At 52.3% G+C, this 20350-nt stretch overlaps 1 protein-coding gene across 2 annotated transcripts in view; it reads left to right on the top strand.

Moving 5' to 3' along the window:
* Tmem132e (transmembrane protein 132E) overlaps window positions 1-11196 on the top strand; it is a 55090-nt gene extending 43894 nt beyond the window's left edge. For both annotated transcript variants that reach the window (XM_008848157.2, XM_017801953.1), the window contains exons 3-9: window positions 853-999; window positions 1243-1435; window positions 2109-2252; window positions 3825-4030; window positions 6908-7196; window positions 8227-8418; window positions 9128-11196. In XM_008848157.2, the coding sequence (XP_008846379.1) occupies window positions 853-999; window positions 1243-1435; window positions 2109-2252; window positions 3825-4030; window positions 6908-7196; window positions 8227-8418; window positions 9128-10180 (2224 nt within the window). In that variant the 3' untranslated portion in view covers window positions 10181-11196. The remainder of the gene's footprint in view (window positions 1-852; window positions 1000-1242; window positions 1436-2108; window positions 2253-3824; window positions 4031-6907; window positions 7197-8226; window positions 8419-9127) is intronic.
* The last annotated feature ends 9154 nt before the right edge of the window (window positions 11197-20350 follow it).

Raw genomic sequence — 20350 nt, 5'->3', positions numbered from 1 at the left:
CTAAGTCAGTGATTGAAACTCGAACATGAATGTGAGTTTTACCAGCTATCTAGGGCTGCATTAACAGTAGCATCAGCATCTGTTTTAGTTGGTGCTAGAGCACAGCTTAGCTGTACTTAGATCACGTGTGTCCAGAGGAGGTTGATGAGGCTGTGAGATGATCTGAAACTGTGGCAGAATCAACAGGAGAGGCTGGAGAAGTAAAGACTTAGAGACACCTCCACCTCTTGCTGGTTGAAGAGTTGTCACAGTGACGACAGATAGGGGGGTGTTTTGTCTTGCCCCAGCAGAACTCCAGACTGCTGTGCTCAGGTCAGTAAAAGGAAGAGATGCTGGGGCAGGGGTGTGGTGCAGCTGTTTGAGTGCTCACCTAGCATGCGTGAAGCCCTGAGTTTGATCCCCAGCATCACAGAAACTGGGTATGGTGATATACACACAAAATCCTAAGGCTTTTGTGGACAAGAGGGAATCAGAAATCCAAGGTCATTCCTGGCTATTTATTGAGTTGTAAATCAGCCTGGGCTACATAAAACCCTGTCTTTAAAAAAAGAAAAGGAAGAGGGTCTGAGTCCTTATGGGCCATCGAGGGTGGAGGGTATGCAGAGGTTATATCACTAAGGTATGAAGAAACTGGGTAGAGGCTAGGCAAGGACAAAGTATAAAAAATGCAGATGGTAATATCAGAAGTTTGAGCCTTGGGGAGCCAGATCCCCGAAACACTAAATGTAGGCCCTGGAGTAACAACCTACCCACTTCCCCTACCACCAGCTCCAGCGCAGGGCCAGTGACTAGGTGAACAGATTTGAGATCCCAGCCTGACCCTCTGCCTCTTCTTCCTCCCTCTTGTCTCAGGGTAAAGGCCAAGAAGGGTGTGACCCTCCTAGGCACCAAGTCTCGGAGTGGCCAATGGCATGTGACCTCAGAGCTGCTGACTGGGGCAAAGCACTCAACAGCCACTGTGGATGTGGCCTGGGCCCAGGGCACACCCCTGCCCCCCTGGTGAGTCACACCTCTGTAAGGCAGGCACCTGTGGGCTGGGGGACTGTCTGTGGAGAAAGATGGAGTTGAAGAAGGCTGGACTCAGTTGCTGGAGATCTGAAGTGGGACTCCCTGGTTTGGGGTTCTCTGGTGGGTTGAGGAGGCTCTGAGGAAAGCAGCTGCTCAAGAGAGGTGTGTCCCTGCCGGGGCTGTAGAGCTCTGCCCTCCATCCTCTGCTTCCTCCCTTCCTGCCCCACCCTGCAGGGAGGGCCAGGGCCCCCTGGAGATCCTACAACTGGACTTTGAGATGGAGAACTTCACCAGCCAGTCTGTGAAGCGGAGGATCATGTGGCACATCGACTACCGAGGCCACGGTGCCCTGCCTGACCTGGAGAGAGCCGTCACTGAGCTGACGGTCATCCAGCGGGACGTGCAGGCCATCCTGCCCCTGGCCATGGTGAGTGGGCCTCAACTGGCTCCCAGGTCCATGAGTGTGCATGTGTGCTGTGGGACTGGGCAGGGCTGAGCATATGTACATATGGATGGGGGTGGCGTTGTGGGCAGACCACTTCTTCTGAGACAAGGTGATCTAAGGACCTGGGCATGTGCAAGTACAGCACTGCTCCTGGTGAAGTCACCATGGGAGAAGCCTCTGGAGAAGGGCTACTTAGAGGGGCTCTCCTGGGAGAAGTGGTTATGCCCTTGCATTGTTGGAGGTCATGAGAGAGGAGGCACTCACCCCCATCTGAGATGAGGAGAGGAGCATGCTCCAGAAGGGACCCAGCACAGGGGAGGGGATGTGGGTGGTTGGTTAGAAGGGGTGGTGGGTTGTAGACAGCTGGCAGAATAGTTTGCAACCCTCCCAGAGTACCTTGACCAGCCAGGAGGATGTCTGAGACCCCTGATCAGGGGTCTGGGGAAGCAGTGTTCCCTGGAAGTGGGGTGAGTTTTCTGTAACAGTCCAAGTGAGCAGACTGAGGAGCTCCAGGTTGGGAGGAGACAGGTCCCTGTATGTGTGCAACATTTCCCCAGAGGAAAGACAGATATCTGAGGACTGGCAGCAGAAGGAGCCAGAATAGAGGCTTGAGAGCTGCACACAGAAAACAGCTCCTCCCTTCTCCTCCCTGCAGGACACAGAGATCATCAACACCGCCATCCTGACAGGCCGGACTGTGGCCATCCCTGTCAAAGTCATTGCCATCGAAGTGACCGGCCTCATCCTAGATGTCTCTGCCCTAGTGGAGTGCCAGTCTGACAATGAGGACATTATCAAGGTGGGCTTTCTGGACAGGGGGCTCTGGGCAGGAAGGCTTCAGGTCTTCAGAGGAGAAGAATTCCTAAGCTCTTCCAGATCACCCTGGAAGATGCCATGCACCTGCCCTGCTGTGGGCCAGAGCTGCCCCTTCTCTTCGCCATCCCAAGCAGCACTCCACTATCTCAAACAATTCAGTTCCACATTGGTAGACACACACACCCCCAACACACACACACATAAACACATACACACACACACACACACACACACACACACACACACATGCACAATGTTCCCTCTCCTAGCCCCCACATTCAAACCTGGTGGGCTGCCTGGCATGGTTGACCTCCACCCAGCAAGTCATTGTTGAGCACCATGTGTGACAGACTCAGACAAGGCAAGGGGCAGGTAGACTTGACCTGCAGGAGTCACAGAGGATTCTAAATGACCTTGCTGCAAATCTCAAAGGAACATGGGCTTCTTATGGAGGCTGCCAGCCTTCCAAATGGAACTCACAGCCTGCACATGGAATCCCCTGCCTTAGGTGGCAAAGGACTATTCCTGGTAGGGCTGCTCTCCCATTTCCCTCCATCCACCTCCAAAATGATTCAGGGATCTTCCAAGGGTTTGGAGTGGTCCAGGGGTCCATCTCCATGGATGAGGCACAGCCACAGCACCCCCTACCCCTGCAGAGACTTTAGGGTGTCATCAGCTCACTAGCCACATGGTAGACCACCCCCCCAAACTCAAGGCAGTGTCCCAAGGTGTGTTCTTACTGGAGCTCCCAGTGTGTGTGCACACACAAGATCCACTCCAGGTGTGTCAGGAATGTGCATGAGCACCCTCAACAGACTCAGCCATCTGCACCTGCCCTGAAACCCTAGCAGTGACCCCTGAGATGGAGGGAGTACTGCTCTCCACTAGCATGTGTCCTGAAGGCGTGTGCTCTATCAAGGAGCCTCTAACCATGCGAGGACCAGCCAGGTGGGCACACATTTGCAAAAGCCATACATATTGGTGGCCACCATCCACCTGTTTGTGCTTGGACTTCTCTGATCCTGAGTTTTCCTCAGCCCATTCCCTTTCCCCCACTTCTGCCAGGAGCAGCCCTTCATCTGAAACTGACCAGCTGCCCACTCACCTAGCAATCCATGCTACAACGCTATGGCAGAGGCAGAGACCTGTTCCCTACTCCAGCCCTTCTATTCCACCAGGCCTGGTCCTGTGGGGTAAAGGACTCCACCTGCCACCTGACAGGCACCTGGCACCAGAGTCCTAGGCATGCTAGAGTAGAGGTCAGCCTTGGGAGGCCCCTTTCCTAAAGCCACTGCAGCAGACTTGATTGTAGCAAGATGGAAACAGCCCCAGTAAAACACCTGTCGTTAGTTCCTTTTCATAGATGGAGGGGATAGTCCCTGCAGAAACAGAAGCAGGAACAGGCTGACACTCCTAGGAGACAGGGCCTTCCATGGCCTTGCTGCCTCCCACAGCTCTCTCCAGCAGCCTTTCTGACCCTGTGGTCAGACCCAAGTCCCTGCTCTGCTCAAGTCCCCAAGCCATGCCCATGCTGTTTGCTCCTCCCTTTCCCCAGGTGTCCAGCAGCTGCGACTATGTGTTTGTGAGTGGAAAAGAGTCTCGAGGGTCCATGAACGCCAGGGTCACCTTCCGCTACGACGTGCTCAGTACTCCCCTGGAAATGACAGTCTGGGTTCCCAAGCTGCCTTTGCACATAGAGCTCTCCGATGCTCGCCTCAGCCAAGTGAAGGGATGGAGGGTGCCCATCCTTCCCGACCGGAGGTACAGTCCCAGCACGCAGCATGGACTTGGGATAGCAGTTTGATCTGCATGTGTGTAAGGCCCCTGGAGTCTGAAGGCAGTGATGCAATCAGCATGTTTTACTGAGCACATACTGTGTGCTAGGCACTGGTGGGTGTTTGAGGTGGGGCGTGAGTGTGGCCGGCCAGGCTCTCAATCTAGCAGGGCAGACAGGCATGCACACATTACAAGGTACAGTGGGAAGGTCTGGACTAGAAATCAAGAGGCATGAAGGAGAGAACCCCTTTCTCTCCAGAAATCAAGGCAGGCTTCCTGGAAAAGCTTATTCATGAGCTAAGTCTTTCATTTGCTTTTTGTTGTTTTTTGAGACAGAGCCTCCCTCTCGCCCCAGCTGGTCTGGAACTCACTACATAGACCAATCTGGCCTCAGTCTCACAGAGATCTGCCTGCCTCTGCCTCTCAAGTGCTGAGATTAAAGGTGTGTACCACCATCCCTTGCATGAGATAAGCCTTAAAGGACAAGTGCAAAGTGGTCGGCTGATGACCCACAGGCCACAGCCTGGGCACATCCTCACACACAACAGCAGCACACTGGCCCTAGCTGGGCACAGTTTCACACAGCAGGACACACGGTGCCCATGGACCCTGGCCAGGTATACACTCCCATAGCAGCAGCACCAGCAGCAGCATGCACAGTGTACCCACAGGCCCTGACTGGGCACAGAGGACAGACTCCTGAGCCCATGTGCACAGATATACCATGATGCATCCCCAAGTTCCCTGACTGAGTTGAAGTTTCCCACACCTGAGTGTCTGCCTGTAAGGCATGTCATGTATACTTACCACACTCTACCCACCCACTCAGCTCCACAAGTAGAGCCCAGCAGAGAAAAAAAGCAGGGCTGTGGTGGGCAGTCAGGGCTGTAGTAGGCATCCAGGGCTGTGGTGGGCAGCCAAGGCTGTGGTGAGCAGCCAGAGTTGTGGTAGGCATCCAGGGCCCTGGTGGGCAGCCAGGGCTGTGGTGGGCATCCAGAGCTGTGGTGGGCAGTTAGGACTGTGGTGGGTAGCCAGGGCTGTGGTGGGCATCCAGAGCTGCAGTTAGGACTGTGGTGGGCAGACAGGGCTGTGGTGGGCAGTTAGGACTATGGAGAGAAGCAGGGAGGGAAGGGAGACCTGGACTGAGTTTAGTGTAGGGAAGACTTGAAGCAGGAACTGAAGCGCAAAGCAGAGCCCCTTCAGCTTGATTGCGCCCACTGATCACTAACTAGGCTTTTGTTAGACTTTGTCATTTTCAGGCTACTTATTCAACCTCTCTATACCTCATTATTCTCATCTGTAAAATGGGCAAGATAATACCTCACAGGATTGTGTTTAAGATTAAATTAGTTGATAAAGGTAAAAGAGAATTCATGTGAAAGAATATTCTGCTTGGTTGCTTCTAAGACAGTACTAGCAAGATTTTCCCCTAGAGTACACCTTCCTGGAAGGGAATCTCCAGATTTTAGCATGTTTTTCCAATTTGCATTGCCTAAATATTTCCAAATTCGCTCGATACCCCAAATTTTCTCTTGTTGCATTTCGCTAAAATCAGAACAAGGGGAGTAAAGATGTAAGTCATTTGATAGAGTACTTACCTGTTGGGAAACCCTGCTGTTAGGGTTGTAGTCCTCCATGTCCAGATAGCTCTAAGGGGCTCGGCGCCAAATGGAAGGACTCCCCTTTTCAGCAGGTCAGCAGGAGCTTCCTGCCTGATTTACCTGGAAAGTGCCACCAAGCACGGATGCCTGACCTTATTTGGAACATGACCTTTGGCATAGTTACCTAGAGTAAAAACTACTCCCAGGTTTTTTCTATATGATAATCAGGCATTGCCTGGTAGTCGGAGGATAGGAGCCCCTGCCACATGTAAATAAAGCATACTATGAGCACCTATCAGCTGAGGCTTTGGCTACTGCCCCCACAATATATTTTCCCCAGTTCTCCCACCGAATAGATGGAGCTGTTTCACTGAATCTAGAGCTGTCTCATTGAGTCTGGAGCTGTTTGCATCGTTGAACCTGCCTCCCGGGAAGGGCTTTCTTCCGTCAGTGCTCACTGGCCGTCCTGACCCCGCTCGTCGCTTCTGCTCCCCTTGTCCTCGTGGACCAGTGGCCAACGACCCGCGAGGAGAGGGAGAGACCCCCACACTTACTTAGCATGCAAGAAGCCCTGGGTTCAATCCCTAATACCACAGAAAACCAGGCATGCTGGTTCATACCTGCAATCCTAGCAGTCAGGAGATGGAGGCAGAAGGATCAGAAAGTTTAAGGGAGAGCTAGCCTGAGTTGGAGACCTTGTCTTTTAAAAAAATAAATAAATAAATAAATAAATAAATAAATAAATAAATAAATAAGTAGCAAGAGGAAACCAGGCTGTACCTTAATAAATAAATAAATAAGTAGCAAGAGGAAACCAGGCTGTACCTTCTACACCTTACTTGGAAATCTCAGCTGATCCTGAGGATTCATCACTTATGATTTATGCTTTCCACTCAGCCGTAGGGCACATCAGCTGAGCTTGCTGGCGTCCATTACAAGGATTCCGTCTTGGGGCAGTTTGAGGCTCAGCACAGTGCCAGGCCCATGCTCAATGCTGAAAAAGAGGCAAAGGTTACTGTTAGGATTGGATGCCAGCTGTTTGCAGGCATGGGTTAGGAAAGTGAAAGAAGGAACCTCTCCAGGAGAGAGAGGCTGGGATACCTGGCTCCATATGCACCTCTATGCAATGCAGGGCAAGAGCCAAGGAGGGCATGTGCCAGAGGCCAGAGAGGAACTGCAAGGCAAGGGCAAGGGGAGAGACGTGCGAGTTAGAAAGCCAGGTTGAAGCGCTCAGCCCTGACCTTGATGCTTCCCCACCTAGGTCAGCCCGAGAGAGTGAGGACGAGGAGGAAGAGGAGGAAGAGCGGAGGCAGAGTGCCAGCCGAGGCTGTGCCCTGCAGTACCAACATGCCACCCTGCAGGTCTTCACCCAGTTTCACACGACATCATCTGAGGGCACCGACCAGGTTGTCACTATGCTGGGCCCCGACTGGCTGGTGGAAGTCACCGACCTGGTCAGTGACTTCATGCGGGTTGGTGACCCCCGAGTGGCACACATGGTGGACAGCAGCACACTGGCAGGCCTGGAGCCAGGCACCACCCCCTTTAAGGTAGGAAAGGGCTCCATCCAAGTACAAAAAGGTGGGAGTGGGAACTTGGGTTGCCTGTGAGTGGAGAGCTCAGGTGTGCCAGGATCTTGGCTTTAGGAAGCCACCCCAGGGACCCCCAGCATACACTTTCTTCCCTCTGTCTGAGGTCCCACATTCCAAGGTCAAACTCTTTTCACTTCTTGATAAAGTTCACCTTGAAGCTTCATCAGTCTTCAGAGCCCTCCTGGAGGGAGGCTAGAGCAGGACCTCAGAGAACATGTGTGGAGAGAAGAGGGGTGACTGGTAGAAATCATCCACTTATGAGTTTATAAGTGAAGACGTATTTCATTTATAAAACATTTGATCCAGCATCTCAAAATTGAGAAGCTTCTCGTTTTTAAAACAATCCAGATTTCTGGTTAAAAAAAAAAAAATATTGGGCTGGAGAGATAGCTCAGGGGTTAAGAGCACTGGTTGCTCTTATACAGGACCTAGGTTCAAATCCCAGTACCTCACAAAGGCTAACAACTGCCTGTAACTCCAGTTCCAGCAGATCTGACACCCTCTCCTGGCCTCCTTGGGCACCCCACAACATAGGTGCACTTACATACATGCAGGTATAACATTCATACACATAAAATAAATAAAAGTTTTTAAAAATTCTAGTAACACTGGGCCCGTATTCCCACCTGGCAGCAGTCCTCTGAGGCAGATGTGGATGGCCCCTTTGCTTAAATTCTTGCTTAAAGTCTTCTGTCCCCACCATGCCCTGCTGTCTCCCTGACCCCGAGTTCCAGCACTAGTTACTGTTTATCACTATCCAGAAGTGTTTTCCTAAGATCAGTTCACCTTTCTCTAACATCTGCATTCCTGCCTGGGCCCTGACCCTCTCCCTGGCTCCCGTGTGCAGACCTGTGGCAGAGGCTAGGAGTTCTGCCCACACCAGCCAGTATTCCAGCCCTCTTTCCAACAGTGCTGAGTGTTCCCCTTGGGTGGGGATCCTGAGCAAGACAGCTACTTCTCAGTTTTTTCCTACTGCCTGTTCTCTTAGGTGGTATCCCCCCTGACAGAGGCTGTGCTGGGGGAGACACTACTGACAGTGACAGAGGAGAAAGTCAGCATCACACAGCTGCAGGCCCAGGTGGTGGCCAGCCTCACCTTGTCCCTGCGACCCAGTCCTGGGAGCAGTCACACCATCCTGGCTACCACAGCTGTACAACCCACACTCAGCTTTGTCAAGCAGGTAACTAGTTCCCTAACCCACGGTCTGAGGACTCTTCTTCACTGGGGCCATTAATCCTCAGACTAGGACTTTAGGTAAACAGGGAACTCAGCATTCCATCACCCAGCCCTTCACAGGGCTAAGGATCTGCTCCTGAATTCTCAGAGGGCTATTACCTCTGCCACCCTCCAAACCCATCTCTGGAGCCCCACTTACTGTAGCACAGGTACTGACTGAACAGTAGTGGAAAGGTGATTGTATCAGGCCATAGGGATCCTGTGTTCTTACCTCTGTGATCCCAGGTCCCTTACCTCTCTAGGCTGGACTGCAGGGAGGGTGGGGAGAAGGCTGGAGGAGGAGAGGGATGGGTAGGTGTGCATTCTCATTAGGTAAGGGTCTGAGTGGGGGTTCCCAGTGTCAGGCATAGAGATGTGGGGCTACCTTTGCAACTGAATAGATGAGCTAAACCCAAGGGGAATTTACCTTTTGGTCAAGAGAAGAGGAGCCATCCTCAGGATAGTGTGTTAGACTTAGAAGTCATATCCTGTGTTCACCTTCCTCACAGTGCAAGGGATTGGGTCCTGAGTCCCACCTATCACAAGCCAGAATACTTGTGTTGCTAGGAACCCATTAGGAGGCAGAGGCTGGTGGCCCTGACCCTGGCAGAGCTGAGACCAAACAGAAGATGGTGGGATAGGCCATCTGACTCCTGGCCCCTCTCCTCTTCCAGGAAGCCCTGCTGAGTCTCTGGCTCTCCTACAGTGATGGCACTACAGCCCCACTCTCCCTGTACAGTCCCCGAGACTACGGGCTGCTAGTGAGCAGCCTGGATGAGCGGGTGGCCACTGTGACCCAGGACAAGGCCTTCCCCTCCGTGGTGGCAGAGGCTGAGGGGGCAGGCGAGCTGCTCAGGGCTGAGCTCAGCATTGCAGAAAGCTGCCAGAAAACCAAGCGCAAGAGTGTGCTGGCCACCACCCCAGTGGGCCTGCGAGTACACTTCCGACGGGAGGAGGAGGACCCCACTTACGACTATCCAGGGCCCAGCCAGCCAGGGCCTGGCGGGGGCGAGGACGAGGCCCGCGGAGCTGGCCCACCAGGCACGGCCATCCCTGCAGGGGAGGCCCCCGAGTCAGGCACCTCCGGCCCAGTGCCACCCACAGAGGACTTCTTGCCACTGCCCACTGGCTTCCTGCAGATGCCCCGGGGGCTGACGGACCTAGAGATAGGCATGTATGCACTGCTGGGGGTCTTCTGCCTGGCCATCCTCGTCTTCCTCATCAACTGCATAGTGTTTGTGCTGCGCTACCGGCACAAGCGCATCCCACCCGAGGGCCAGACCAGCATGGACCACTCTCACCACTGGGTGTTCCTGGGCAATGGGCAGCCACTGCGAGTGCAGGGCGAGCTGTCCCCACCAACAGGGAACGCGCTGGAAACCGTGCCTGCCTGCTGCCATGGTGATCACCACAGCAGCGGCAGCTCGCAGACCAGTGTCCAGAGCCAGGTGCACGGCCGCGGGGATGGCTCCTCAGGTGGCTCTGCCCGGGACCAGACCGAGGACCCTGCTAGCTCACCCACCTCCAAGCGCAAGAGGGTCAAGTTCACAACCTTCACCACACTGCCCTCGGAAGAGCTGGCCTATGACTCCGTGCCTGCTGGTGAAGAGGATGAGGAGGACGAAGAGGACCTGGGTTGGGGTTGCCCGGATGTGACTGGCACCACACGGCCCACCCGGCCCCCAGACCTGCACAATTACAAGGGCAGAATGAAAGAGATTGCATAATGGTGCCCTGGGGTGGTGAGGATGCCCCCCTCCCCATGCAGTGGCCTCTGGCTCGGGGTCAGCTTGGACCCCCCAGCTCACAGGGACATGGGGGGGCTGAATGGATTTTATAGCCCCTGCCCCTGCAGCTTTGCTCTGGCCAGGTGGCAGCCTCCCTGGTCTGACCCTTCCTGCCCTACCCCTACCCTCTCCTGCCCTCTGCAGGTGGAAGGCTCCTTCTTACCCCAGCAAGAAGGAAGAAGGCAGCTCCCTCCTGGCTCCATCCTTTCTGAACCTAGACCCATCTTAGACAATCCCACTGCCCCAAGAATGAGACTCTGAAGCCAAGCTTGGGGTCCAAGTGGGCCCACACTGTACCCCCTATGGTCCTCCTGAGCAGGAGAATAGGGGGTCTTGTGTCACAGGCTGCACAAAGACTTTTCTCAAACCAATATTCAGGGATTTCTGTCCTGCAGGGTGGGAAGTGATGACTGCCTGCCTTGTCAAGGATCTTGCTGCGGACAAAACATTTGGGTGTTGAGGAATAATTGTGATGTCTGTTAGCTTCCAGTTGTCTCTCAAGCCTAGAGCTGACTGCAGAGGGTCCAGTGTGATGTGGGCACCTACCTGGGGTCTCCCTGGGACTCCCTCTGCCCTATAGCCTGCAGGAGGGCCCATGTGGGAGGGGTTCTCACCTCCCAAGCCAAACCACACCCACCGCAGCTAAAGCAGTGGGTTCTGTGCAGCCTGCCCCAACAGCACGGTCAACACTACTGCGCCTTAGTCTGGGCTCTACTCACTTCTGCTTCCCTCCACATCACAGGGAAGGCAGCCACTGCCAGTATCTCTGGGATGGAGGGGGCCACAGGAGTTAGTGCAAGGGGCCATGGGGTGGGTGAAGGCAGAAGGGAGCCTGTGCCCCTTCCCCATCCAATGGCCACGCCTCTTGGGTTCTACCCACCACTGTGTCAGTTTTTCATAAATAAATGGAAGGCATCAGCCTGGGGGTGGGGGCAGCAGCTCCCTATGAACAGACAGTATACAGAGGCTGGCTGTGTCTCATCCTTGTACACACACCACAGGACCTGAGGTCACACTGGCTACCTGAGGCTGCCAGCCTGCTCTCTCCCCTTTGTGAGTCCTGTGAGACCCATGAGTGCCATGGAGACACTCATATCATGAAACAGAAGATCTGCCACGGAAAGGTGGCCTTCGAAGAGGGATCTTCTCCAGGAGTCTGCAGTAGTTGGCTCAGAAGGGAGGGGAGGGCCTCGAGACCTGGCTCCAGAGAGAGGTCTTATGGATGGAAGGGCACAGAAAGCAAGCAGGACCCTAGTTTTTCTTGCCCGTAGGGCAGATGAGAAAGTCCTTTTGGGTGTGACTCTCTCCTCAAACGGGCTCCAGCCCTTCCTGACCTGAAACTGTGCACAGGGCCTCCGAAGGCCCTGGGAGACTACATTCCAGCACAGACGGGACGCTGCAACTCAGAGCAACCTGGCAGTGTAGCTAGCCAGCACATAGGTAGGGCTGTTCACCATCACTGCAGACCTGGCGTGCTCTGTATAGTGCCTGCTCTAGCCAGTGAACCTAATAGAGACCACAGCCCCAGAGAGTCTCAGTTTCCAGAACCAGAGTCCAGCTTCCAGGGAAAGCATGGGAGACATAAACTGGCATTCCACTCAGGATGTGTTTGGCAGCAGAGCTGAGCAGCAATGGGGCCATCCAGAAACTCGAGGGAGGCACTGGGAAGCTGTGCACAGAGCAGGGCTCTATGGCTCACATCAGGGTTCCTCTTCAAATCCAAGAGCACAGATACCTGCTGTGCCAGTCAGCCCTGACCTGTGGAGGACTCTGGAGAGGGTGGGGTCTCAGTGACTTTCCTTAACTCCTAGTGCCTAACAGAGCTGGAATTGGCAGGTCCTCAGCAAGCGTTTGCTGAGTAAGTTCAAATGCAGACTCTGGGCAACAGTTCATCATGCTGTGTTTTTGTTTGTTTGTTTGTTTGTTTGTTTGTTTGTTTGTTTGTTTTAGTACTAGAGACTGAACTCGGGGGCATGTGCTAGGCAAGTGCTGTACCACTGAGCCAGTCCCCCCACCCAGTACTCTTTTTACTTTTTTTTTTAATCTGGGGCTCGGGGTTTGTTTTGATTTGGTTTTGTTGGGGAGGAAATTCTTTTGTTTTTTGTTTTGAAATAGGGTCCCAAAGTACTAAGTTGCCCAGGCTGGCCTCAAACTCACTCTGTAGTCCAAGCAGGTCTTTGAACTTGTAATCCTCCTGCTTCAGCCTCCTGAGTAGCTGGGATTATAGGCCTGCATCACCATGCCCAGTCTAGGATTTTCTGTACACTTTATTAGTGCAGAAGAATTCTAATATCCAGAGATTCTCCTCCAGATTCACAGGGAAAGGATGAAAGCCCAGGTGCAGCTCCAGAAAGAATATCCCAGGTGACAAAAGAAAAATCACTGGTGTTGAACTTGACCCATGGAGCCATTTGTTATTTAACACACCAATTTCCTACTGTGTGCAGGAGTCTGAGCAGTAATGTAGGTCAGTCTTCAAGATGCCCCAGCCCCACAACTCAGCTGTTCACTGCCACTTGGGCCATAGCGCTTGGGATGACCCTAGAGCTTTGCCTTAAGTTGACAAAGAAGGGAGGGAGGTAAAGGCAGAGAACACTAAAGGACAGTCTCAGAAGACAGTGGGCGTGGAGGCCAAGGCTGCTGCCCAGCTCTGTGCCTATTTGTGCTGTCATGGGTCTACACCTGCCGGCCCTATGCCTGGACCATGAGACCCTGCTGACAAGGAAACAGGAAAAGCTTACACACAAGGCAGGGTGGGGAGGAAGAGGCAGAAAGAGTGCTGCAGAGTCAGCTTGGGTTTGGAGATCAGGCTCTAATGTCTCACTCTGCCTGGGGAGAGGAAGGCTGACAAGATGAGGGACCTGTGAGCTGCAGCAGACGGGATGCAGCCCAGGGTCAGGCAGGAAGAACAGCACTGGTGCATACAGCGGTGTATACAGAGGCAGGACTTCCCGGCTGCTTTATCCCATGCAGAGATGTTGAGAGTTCAAGCAGGAAAATGCTCTGTGAGAATGAGGCAGGACATTAAGTTTAACAATCCCCCCTGGAATGACCCTGGCACTAAACTCCACCTTAAACTCAACTCCCAAAATGAATCAAGGGACCTTGTAAAGAATAGTTATTGGCAGAGGGCTACTCGAAGAGCACTGGGAAGCCAGGTGCATGAATCAGCTCACTAGCAAAAATGAGATTTTTTTTTCAGACAGCCAGGGGGAGGCAGAGCAGAGAACTGCCTCAACTGGTCCTCTCACAGAACCTACTCCATCCCCGCCATACATCCCTCACACCCCAGCAACAGACTCTGCCATACCTGTCTCAATTAAACACTTATAGAAAGTTCTGGAAACAGGGAGTCAAATGGAAAACAAACACAATAAATGGAGCAAAGGTAAAACTCTTGTTTAAAGAGACCAAACTCCCCAAGGCAGGATAGCAGAGGTTCCTGTGGTGTGACAGTACCTTCGCTATGTAACCTTTAAAGACAATGGGTCACCAGCTCTGAGCCCTCATTTCCTCATTTGTAAAAGCACAGAAATCATCCCTACCAGATAACATCCACTGTCCCTATGGAGGGACCCCTGGGTTAATATTTGAATTTCTACCAAGAGTATTGAGACATAGGGGTTTCCCAATGCTACAGTCATGGGTGAGGACTCAGATTCCATAGGCAAGAATTTGCTCAGGTCTCCAGCTCAGACATGACCCAATGAAAGCATGAACCGCCTCCCTCCCCTCTCTCCCTGGAGGCAACTAATGACACTGGCAAGTGTAGCAGATGAAGTGGGGGGGATTTTCTGCATGTGGGGGATGGGGTGGATTGCTAAGGACTCTAGGTGCTCATTGGTGGGGGCAAGGCCGCAGGACCCCACTCGAGACATGGGTGGAGGACAGTGTTTGGAGCCCTTTGAGGGATATGCTCTCTCCTCCCTGGGACCTCCAGCCCTAGCTGGCTCTCACAGCAGAAAACCATGCAACCCCCAGAGCAGAGAGCCCCAGGACTTTCCTGATCAGTTGCCCAACTGGGCTTGTTTGGGGAGCTGGTGGCACCACAGAGATGCCAGTGCAAGGAGCCAAGAAGGGGCCTGCACCTGGCCTTTCCCTGGGGACCCTGGGGCTAAGCAAGGGAAGTTGGAGCCATTCTCGGAAGACACCTCATCCTTGCTGCATTGACTCGGGGAGTGTTTACTAGACCTTGGCACATCTCCACATGGTATATGTATAGAGCAAGTGAGGATGTGAAGTCAGCACTAGCTTTTCCTGAGGGCTTACTACCTGCCCAGCACTTTAGAGCTGTGGTTTCATTGACTTCACAGCTACCATGCCAACTAAATACTGTTATTACACCCATTTTACAGATGGCCAGACTGAGGCCCAAAGAACTTACATCACTCCACCTTCCTGGGTAGAGACTGGGAACTCAAATCATTCTGACAGTGACGAGAGCCCCAGGCTGGAGTCCACGGGAGTGGTGGGAGTTCTTACTCAGCCATTGAAGGATTGTGTGGCTAGGAGCCTGGTCTAGCTTGGTGAACCAATGAGTTTATTGGGGTCACTTCTAGGAGCGTGGGTGGCTCAAAGGCAGCTGCATTCCTGAAAAGCCCCCATTGGCATGGGTAACAACTCTCAAAAGCTCCATCCCTGGAGCGCCCTGTACAACTTGCTTCTATAATCTTGGTGAGGGGCCTTGTGCAGCTCATAATATTTGAGTTTCCAGAGCCTCATAAGCCTCCCTTCAGGAGAGAATGTTCCCATTAGGTGGAAATGACTACACAGCCTATGCACACACTCTTCACATATGCATACATGCCTCACATGCACTCAGACACAGGCTCCTCACATGCACACATTTATGTGGACTGGTGTACTCCACTCATATCCTTAAGCACCCTCCTCACATTCACACATGCACACACGCCTCACATGCACAGGGGCACACCGGCACTTAGAGCCCCTTAACACCCATACAGTCCTAATCAGAGACAGCTGCTATTCTCCCACCTCATCAGTACAGAGCTGAGGATGGAAAGACAGGTCACGGGGTGGCCACCAGGGCTGTGAGAACAGGGGTGGAGTGGAGCCAGGCCACCCTTGAAGCTCCAATGTCCCCAGGTTTCCTCTGTGGACAGGAACTGAGGCTCATTTGCATAAATACCCTCTAGGGGCCCCTGTGTTTGCTGGGCTTGTGGAGGGTAGGTGTGGGCCAAGAACACATGCAGGCCATTCTTAAAGCAGCAAATAAAAGATCTCCCAGCATCCAGAAGACTGCCAATCACATGCAAGCCATCACTGAGTTTTACAAAGATTCTTTATCTGTTCATGACAGCAACTAGAGGACGCTCTATTTGGAAACACTGCAGTTAAAGGGACTGTGTTATTAACACTAATGAAATGTTTTGCTCAGGGCTGGTGCCTGGTGAGGTGGAACCTAGGACAGAAGCCTTCATTTAGGGTGCTGGCCCTTTGCAGAGCAGCCAGTAAGGCTTCTCAGAGAACAGGGTAACATATTGTGGGTGGACGGAGTCCTTGGTGAGGCTTGCAGAAGGTGGCATGGCTCAGTTGGCTCTGCCATGGAATAAGCCAAGCTGGTTTCTCCCTGAGCTTTGGGTCCCTGCCCATGGCATGGGGATAAAACACCATCTCAGAGGGTTCTCCTGGGAATTAAATGAGCCATTCACTGTGCCAGGATATCAGAGATCAGCTAAGCCCCCCAGATCACCTCACAAATGCAGACGATTATTTTATCATCTTTAAAAGAAAGATGAAATTCTAAAACAAGGTCACATAGAGGCCTGGTCTAGTTCTCTGTCTGATGCTACCAATGTTCTTCTGTTTGTTTTTCTTGGTATTTTGAGGCAGGACTTCCTTCTTGACCTTCATCATCTCTCAGGAAACTTGAACAATTTCTAGGAGACTGGAAATTCTAAAAGAAAGTTGTGGATAATTACTATGCAGAAGCAGGAGGAATCGGAATAGATGGTTCTGGCAACTCAAATGAGGGTGTCTGTGATCTGGTGTGACATTTTTCCCTTCAAAGCATTCCTCAAGATCTGCTTTGTTCTAAGCCCCTGAATCCCTGGGATTGCTCTCAGATGAGGGGACCAAACTCAGAGCAGAGAGGGAGTAGCCTGTCAGCCTTTCTAGTCCAGGTTACATCACAGGGAGCAGCAGTGCTTAGAGAAGGCAGACCAGGGATGCTCAGTGCACAGAGCCAGGCCAGTCTGCTGCTTGCCTGGCCAGTCCACATACAGCTCCCCCCCATCCCCAGGCCAGCATAGGGCTCTAAGGGCCACTGAGATACCTATCTGCAGGGGGCAGATAAGGCCCAGGCCCAAGGCAGTGAGCTTATCTCTTGCTGACCTACCTCTGGGCTGTGTTCACAGGATGGTGAGGACACAGCCAGCTGGCCAGCTGCCACCTCTCCCAACTTCATCCTTCTGTTCTCCTATCCCAAAGCCTACATCTTGGTCCTCCTGAAGGGGCTGTGCCACAGGACAGGGACTTCCAGACACACTAGCCCTTCCAGAGAGATTTCTGCAGCCAGGGCAAAAGAGTCAGAGGAGTGAAGGTCAGAGCCCAAAGCTCCAGAGCTGATACATGTATAGTCGGGGGCAGCGGCGGGGGGGGGGTTCGTTCTCTAAAACTCAGCATAGCCGGGGAGTATGAATATTAGCCACAAGCCCTTTCTCCAGTGGATGAAGGCTCCTGGTGGGCTGTGGTCTCCACCCACCCATGTTCAAGTAGATGCACAGGCTATATACCAAGCCCCTAAGTCTCCAAAATGCTATTGTCTGTCTCCTGCCAGACGAGATCGTGAGCTCCTAAAGTTGCTCCAGGACCTCAAGACTCGAAGGAAAGGTCGTTGCTTCTCACAGGCCTTCTCTGACTCCACCAAAACAGCAGCCTTTAGCACACTCCGCCCCCCAGCTGGCCTGGGGCCCTTCATTGCACCTGCCGTTTCTATTCAGCTAATGTTCTCTGTCCCCGCACTAGACTAAAGGCTTCTTGAGGACATGGACTTTATAAATCCAATGCAGCACCTCACATCTGGTTCAGGGACTGGTACATAGAAAGCACTTTATATGTATGCTATGAACAAAGCCACACTGGGTTGCCTGGGGTGGAGGAGCAGGGGCAGGAACCAGGGCCTCACTTCATACACGCACACCCTCAGAGATGACAGTAGGATAAACTCTGTCTCTGGCCTGGGTGTGCCATCAGTGAACATCCCCCTCTCTGGGTCACAAGAGAACTCAATGCAGCAGACTCTTGGGGCTCACACCCAATACCCTACTATCTCCCTAGTGACCCTGGGTCTGTGAAGTAAGTTGGGGACACATCCAGGCTGAGGAGGCTGAGGCCAGCCCAGTGCCAACATGAGCCTAAAATCCTAATGACAGCCCTAGGGAAAGAAGAGAAGCTGATGTAGGTGGGAGCTCGCTGGAAGGGGAACCCATGCTTTTAGAACACCTGGAAAGGAGGCAGGTCCAGGGATGCAGCAAGAGAATGAGGCTTGAATTGAAGCTGGGAGCTAGGCTTTAAGGAAGAGCTTTGGGAATCCACAGCCTCCTAAAACAACGTGTAAAGGGAATGTAGTGTATGCAGGTGAATTTCATTCCATTCTCAAAGTGTCCTGGACTGCACAAAGAGCAAGAACCTAAGGTAGGAAATGACAGTTCCAAGCCCACCCCAGGGCATTCTTATCCCAGCCTCTCAAACTCTAGGCCTGAACAAGAACCCTCCCAAGTCACACCAGAAAAGGACTCTTTGTTACAGTAAACAAGGCCACTCTCTCATCTCAGCCAGGAGTGGAAGTCACAACCAAAATAAAATCTCTAGCCCATAACACATCCCAGATGAAATGGAATATGAATTGGAGCACTGTGACTCTGTGGGAGACTCTGCACTCCATCCTTCTGATAGAAGATACGAATGGGTACCCACTTTTATTTCCCCTCTACTGGGAACCCATGCAGGCTAGAAGGCCTCCTGCAGGCACCCCTCTAATCCATGAAGACTTGACCTCCTGGCCCACTGTGATCCAGTTACCACATAGTCATGGCGACAGTAAGGGCAATGATTGGATTAAAAGAATCCTACCCTCGGAGATGGTTCAGCTGTTAAAGTACTTGCCTTGTGAGCATGAGGACCTGAGTTCGATCTCCCAAATCTCATTTGAAACAAAAGGCCAGGCATGGTGACATGCACAGTGGTACGCATCTGTAACCCTAACTAGGGAGAGGGAAACAGACAGATCCCTGGGGCTTGTTGGCCAGGCAGACTAGCTGTTTGGTGAGTTCCAGATGAATGAGAGACTATCTCAAAAATAAATAAATAAACAAGGTGGACAGCATCTGAGGGATAACAGCTGAGGTTGTTCTACATGAAAGTACACCTGCATACACCACACACACACACACACACCACATACACATACACACACCACACACATACACACCACACACACACACACACACCACACACACACACACACACACCACACACACCACACACACGACACACACACCACACACTACACACACATGACACACACACCACACACACAACACACACACACACCACACACACACACAACACACATACCGCACACACACAACACACACAGAACACACACACACACACCACACATGCCACACACACACCACACACACCACACACACAACACACACACGACACACACACCACACACACACAACACACACAGAACACACACACCACACACGCAACACACACAACACACACCACACACACACAACACACAACACACACACACACCCCACACTACACACACGCCACACACACAACACACACACCACACACACACCACACACACACCACACACACACCACACACACCACACACACACCACACACACACCACACACACACACAACACACACACACACACGCACACACACGCACGCACACACACACACTCACAGAATCCTCTCCTTACTGGTTCAAAACCACCCACAATCTGCATACCTGTCTCCTGTTAAAAGAAGCTCAATCTGTCTTGTGTTGTGTTGCGTTGAGACAGGTTCTCTCTACATAGCTCAGACTGATTTTGAACTCATTATGCATTCCTGGCAGTTTGAACTCTCCATCCTCCTACCTCATCTCCAGAGTGCTGGGATTGCAGGCATGTGCTACCATACCTGGCCTGCAGCGAAACTTTTCTCCAGAATTTCTCCCCAGGACTGCAGATGGAGAAGGAATATGTCTAAAGGCCAAGAATGTAGGCAAGGCATTAGAATGGCTCAGAACTTTCTGTTGAAAACATTAGGAGAATTCACGAGGGCATAGCAGGGGAGACTCAGATCCCAGGGATAAAAAGCAACCTAGAGGTAGAGAGAGCCTTAAGAGCTGCAAACTGGAGCCACAGCAGCAAGGGACAGAGCAGGCCAGCAAGGCGGAGTCAAGAGTTTAGATTTTATCCTGGTCCAGTATGTGCCAGAAAAGGTCATTAACCACGGGGTGGCTCAAGTAGATTACCCTAGTGAGTCACTTGAAGTTGACTATGAAGCGGAAAGAGGAGCAAGGTGGATGACAGATGAGGCTACACTGGCTTTAACTTAGTCAAGAAACAGAGACCCAAGGGCTCTCAAGTTTCCCAGACCCCTTATCTTGATGTTTAATCCCCTGCAAGATTCCCTCAGGCCCAGGCCTGTGTCACCTAGCAGGAAGAAAGGACTTTGAATCTTGGTTCTGCCACCTCCTGCATATCACTTTCAGTCTGTATCTCAGTTACCCAACCTGTAAAATGGGGCTGATTTGTGCTTTTATTTCCCCAAGGTGATCATGGAGACCGGTGCTTGTTTCCATACAGGCTGAGACACACAGTAAATGTCAATAAGTGGGACCACCAGTGTCATGCTTTTGAATGTCCCACACATGCTGTTAGTCTGGAATCACCAGTGGACATGGTCTGCTCCAATCCTGGAAGAAACCAAGACCCAGAACAGTGCTTAAGTCCAAAGTGCTTAAGTTCTGTGAATAAAAGACTTGGGATTCAGGGGCTGAGAAATGGCTCAGTGGTTAAGAGCACTGGTTGCTCTTGCAGGGGACCTGGGTTTGATTCCCAGCACCCACA

This window comes from Nannospalax galili, unplaced genomic scaffold (assembly GCF_000622305.1).
Source record: "Nannospalax galili isolate Female #2095 unplaced genomic scaffold, S.galili_v1.0 scaffold363, whole genome shotgun sequence".
Taxonomy (NCBI): Eukaryota; Metazoa; Chordata; class Mammalia; order Rodentia; family Spalacidae; genus Nannospalax; species Nannospalax galili.
The sequence above is the reverse complement of the archived record's forward strand: the minus strand, read 5'-3'. Positions and strand labels throughout refer to the sequence as shown.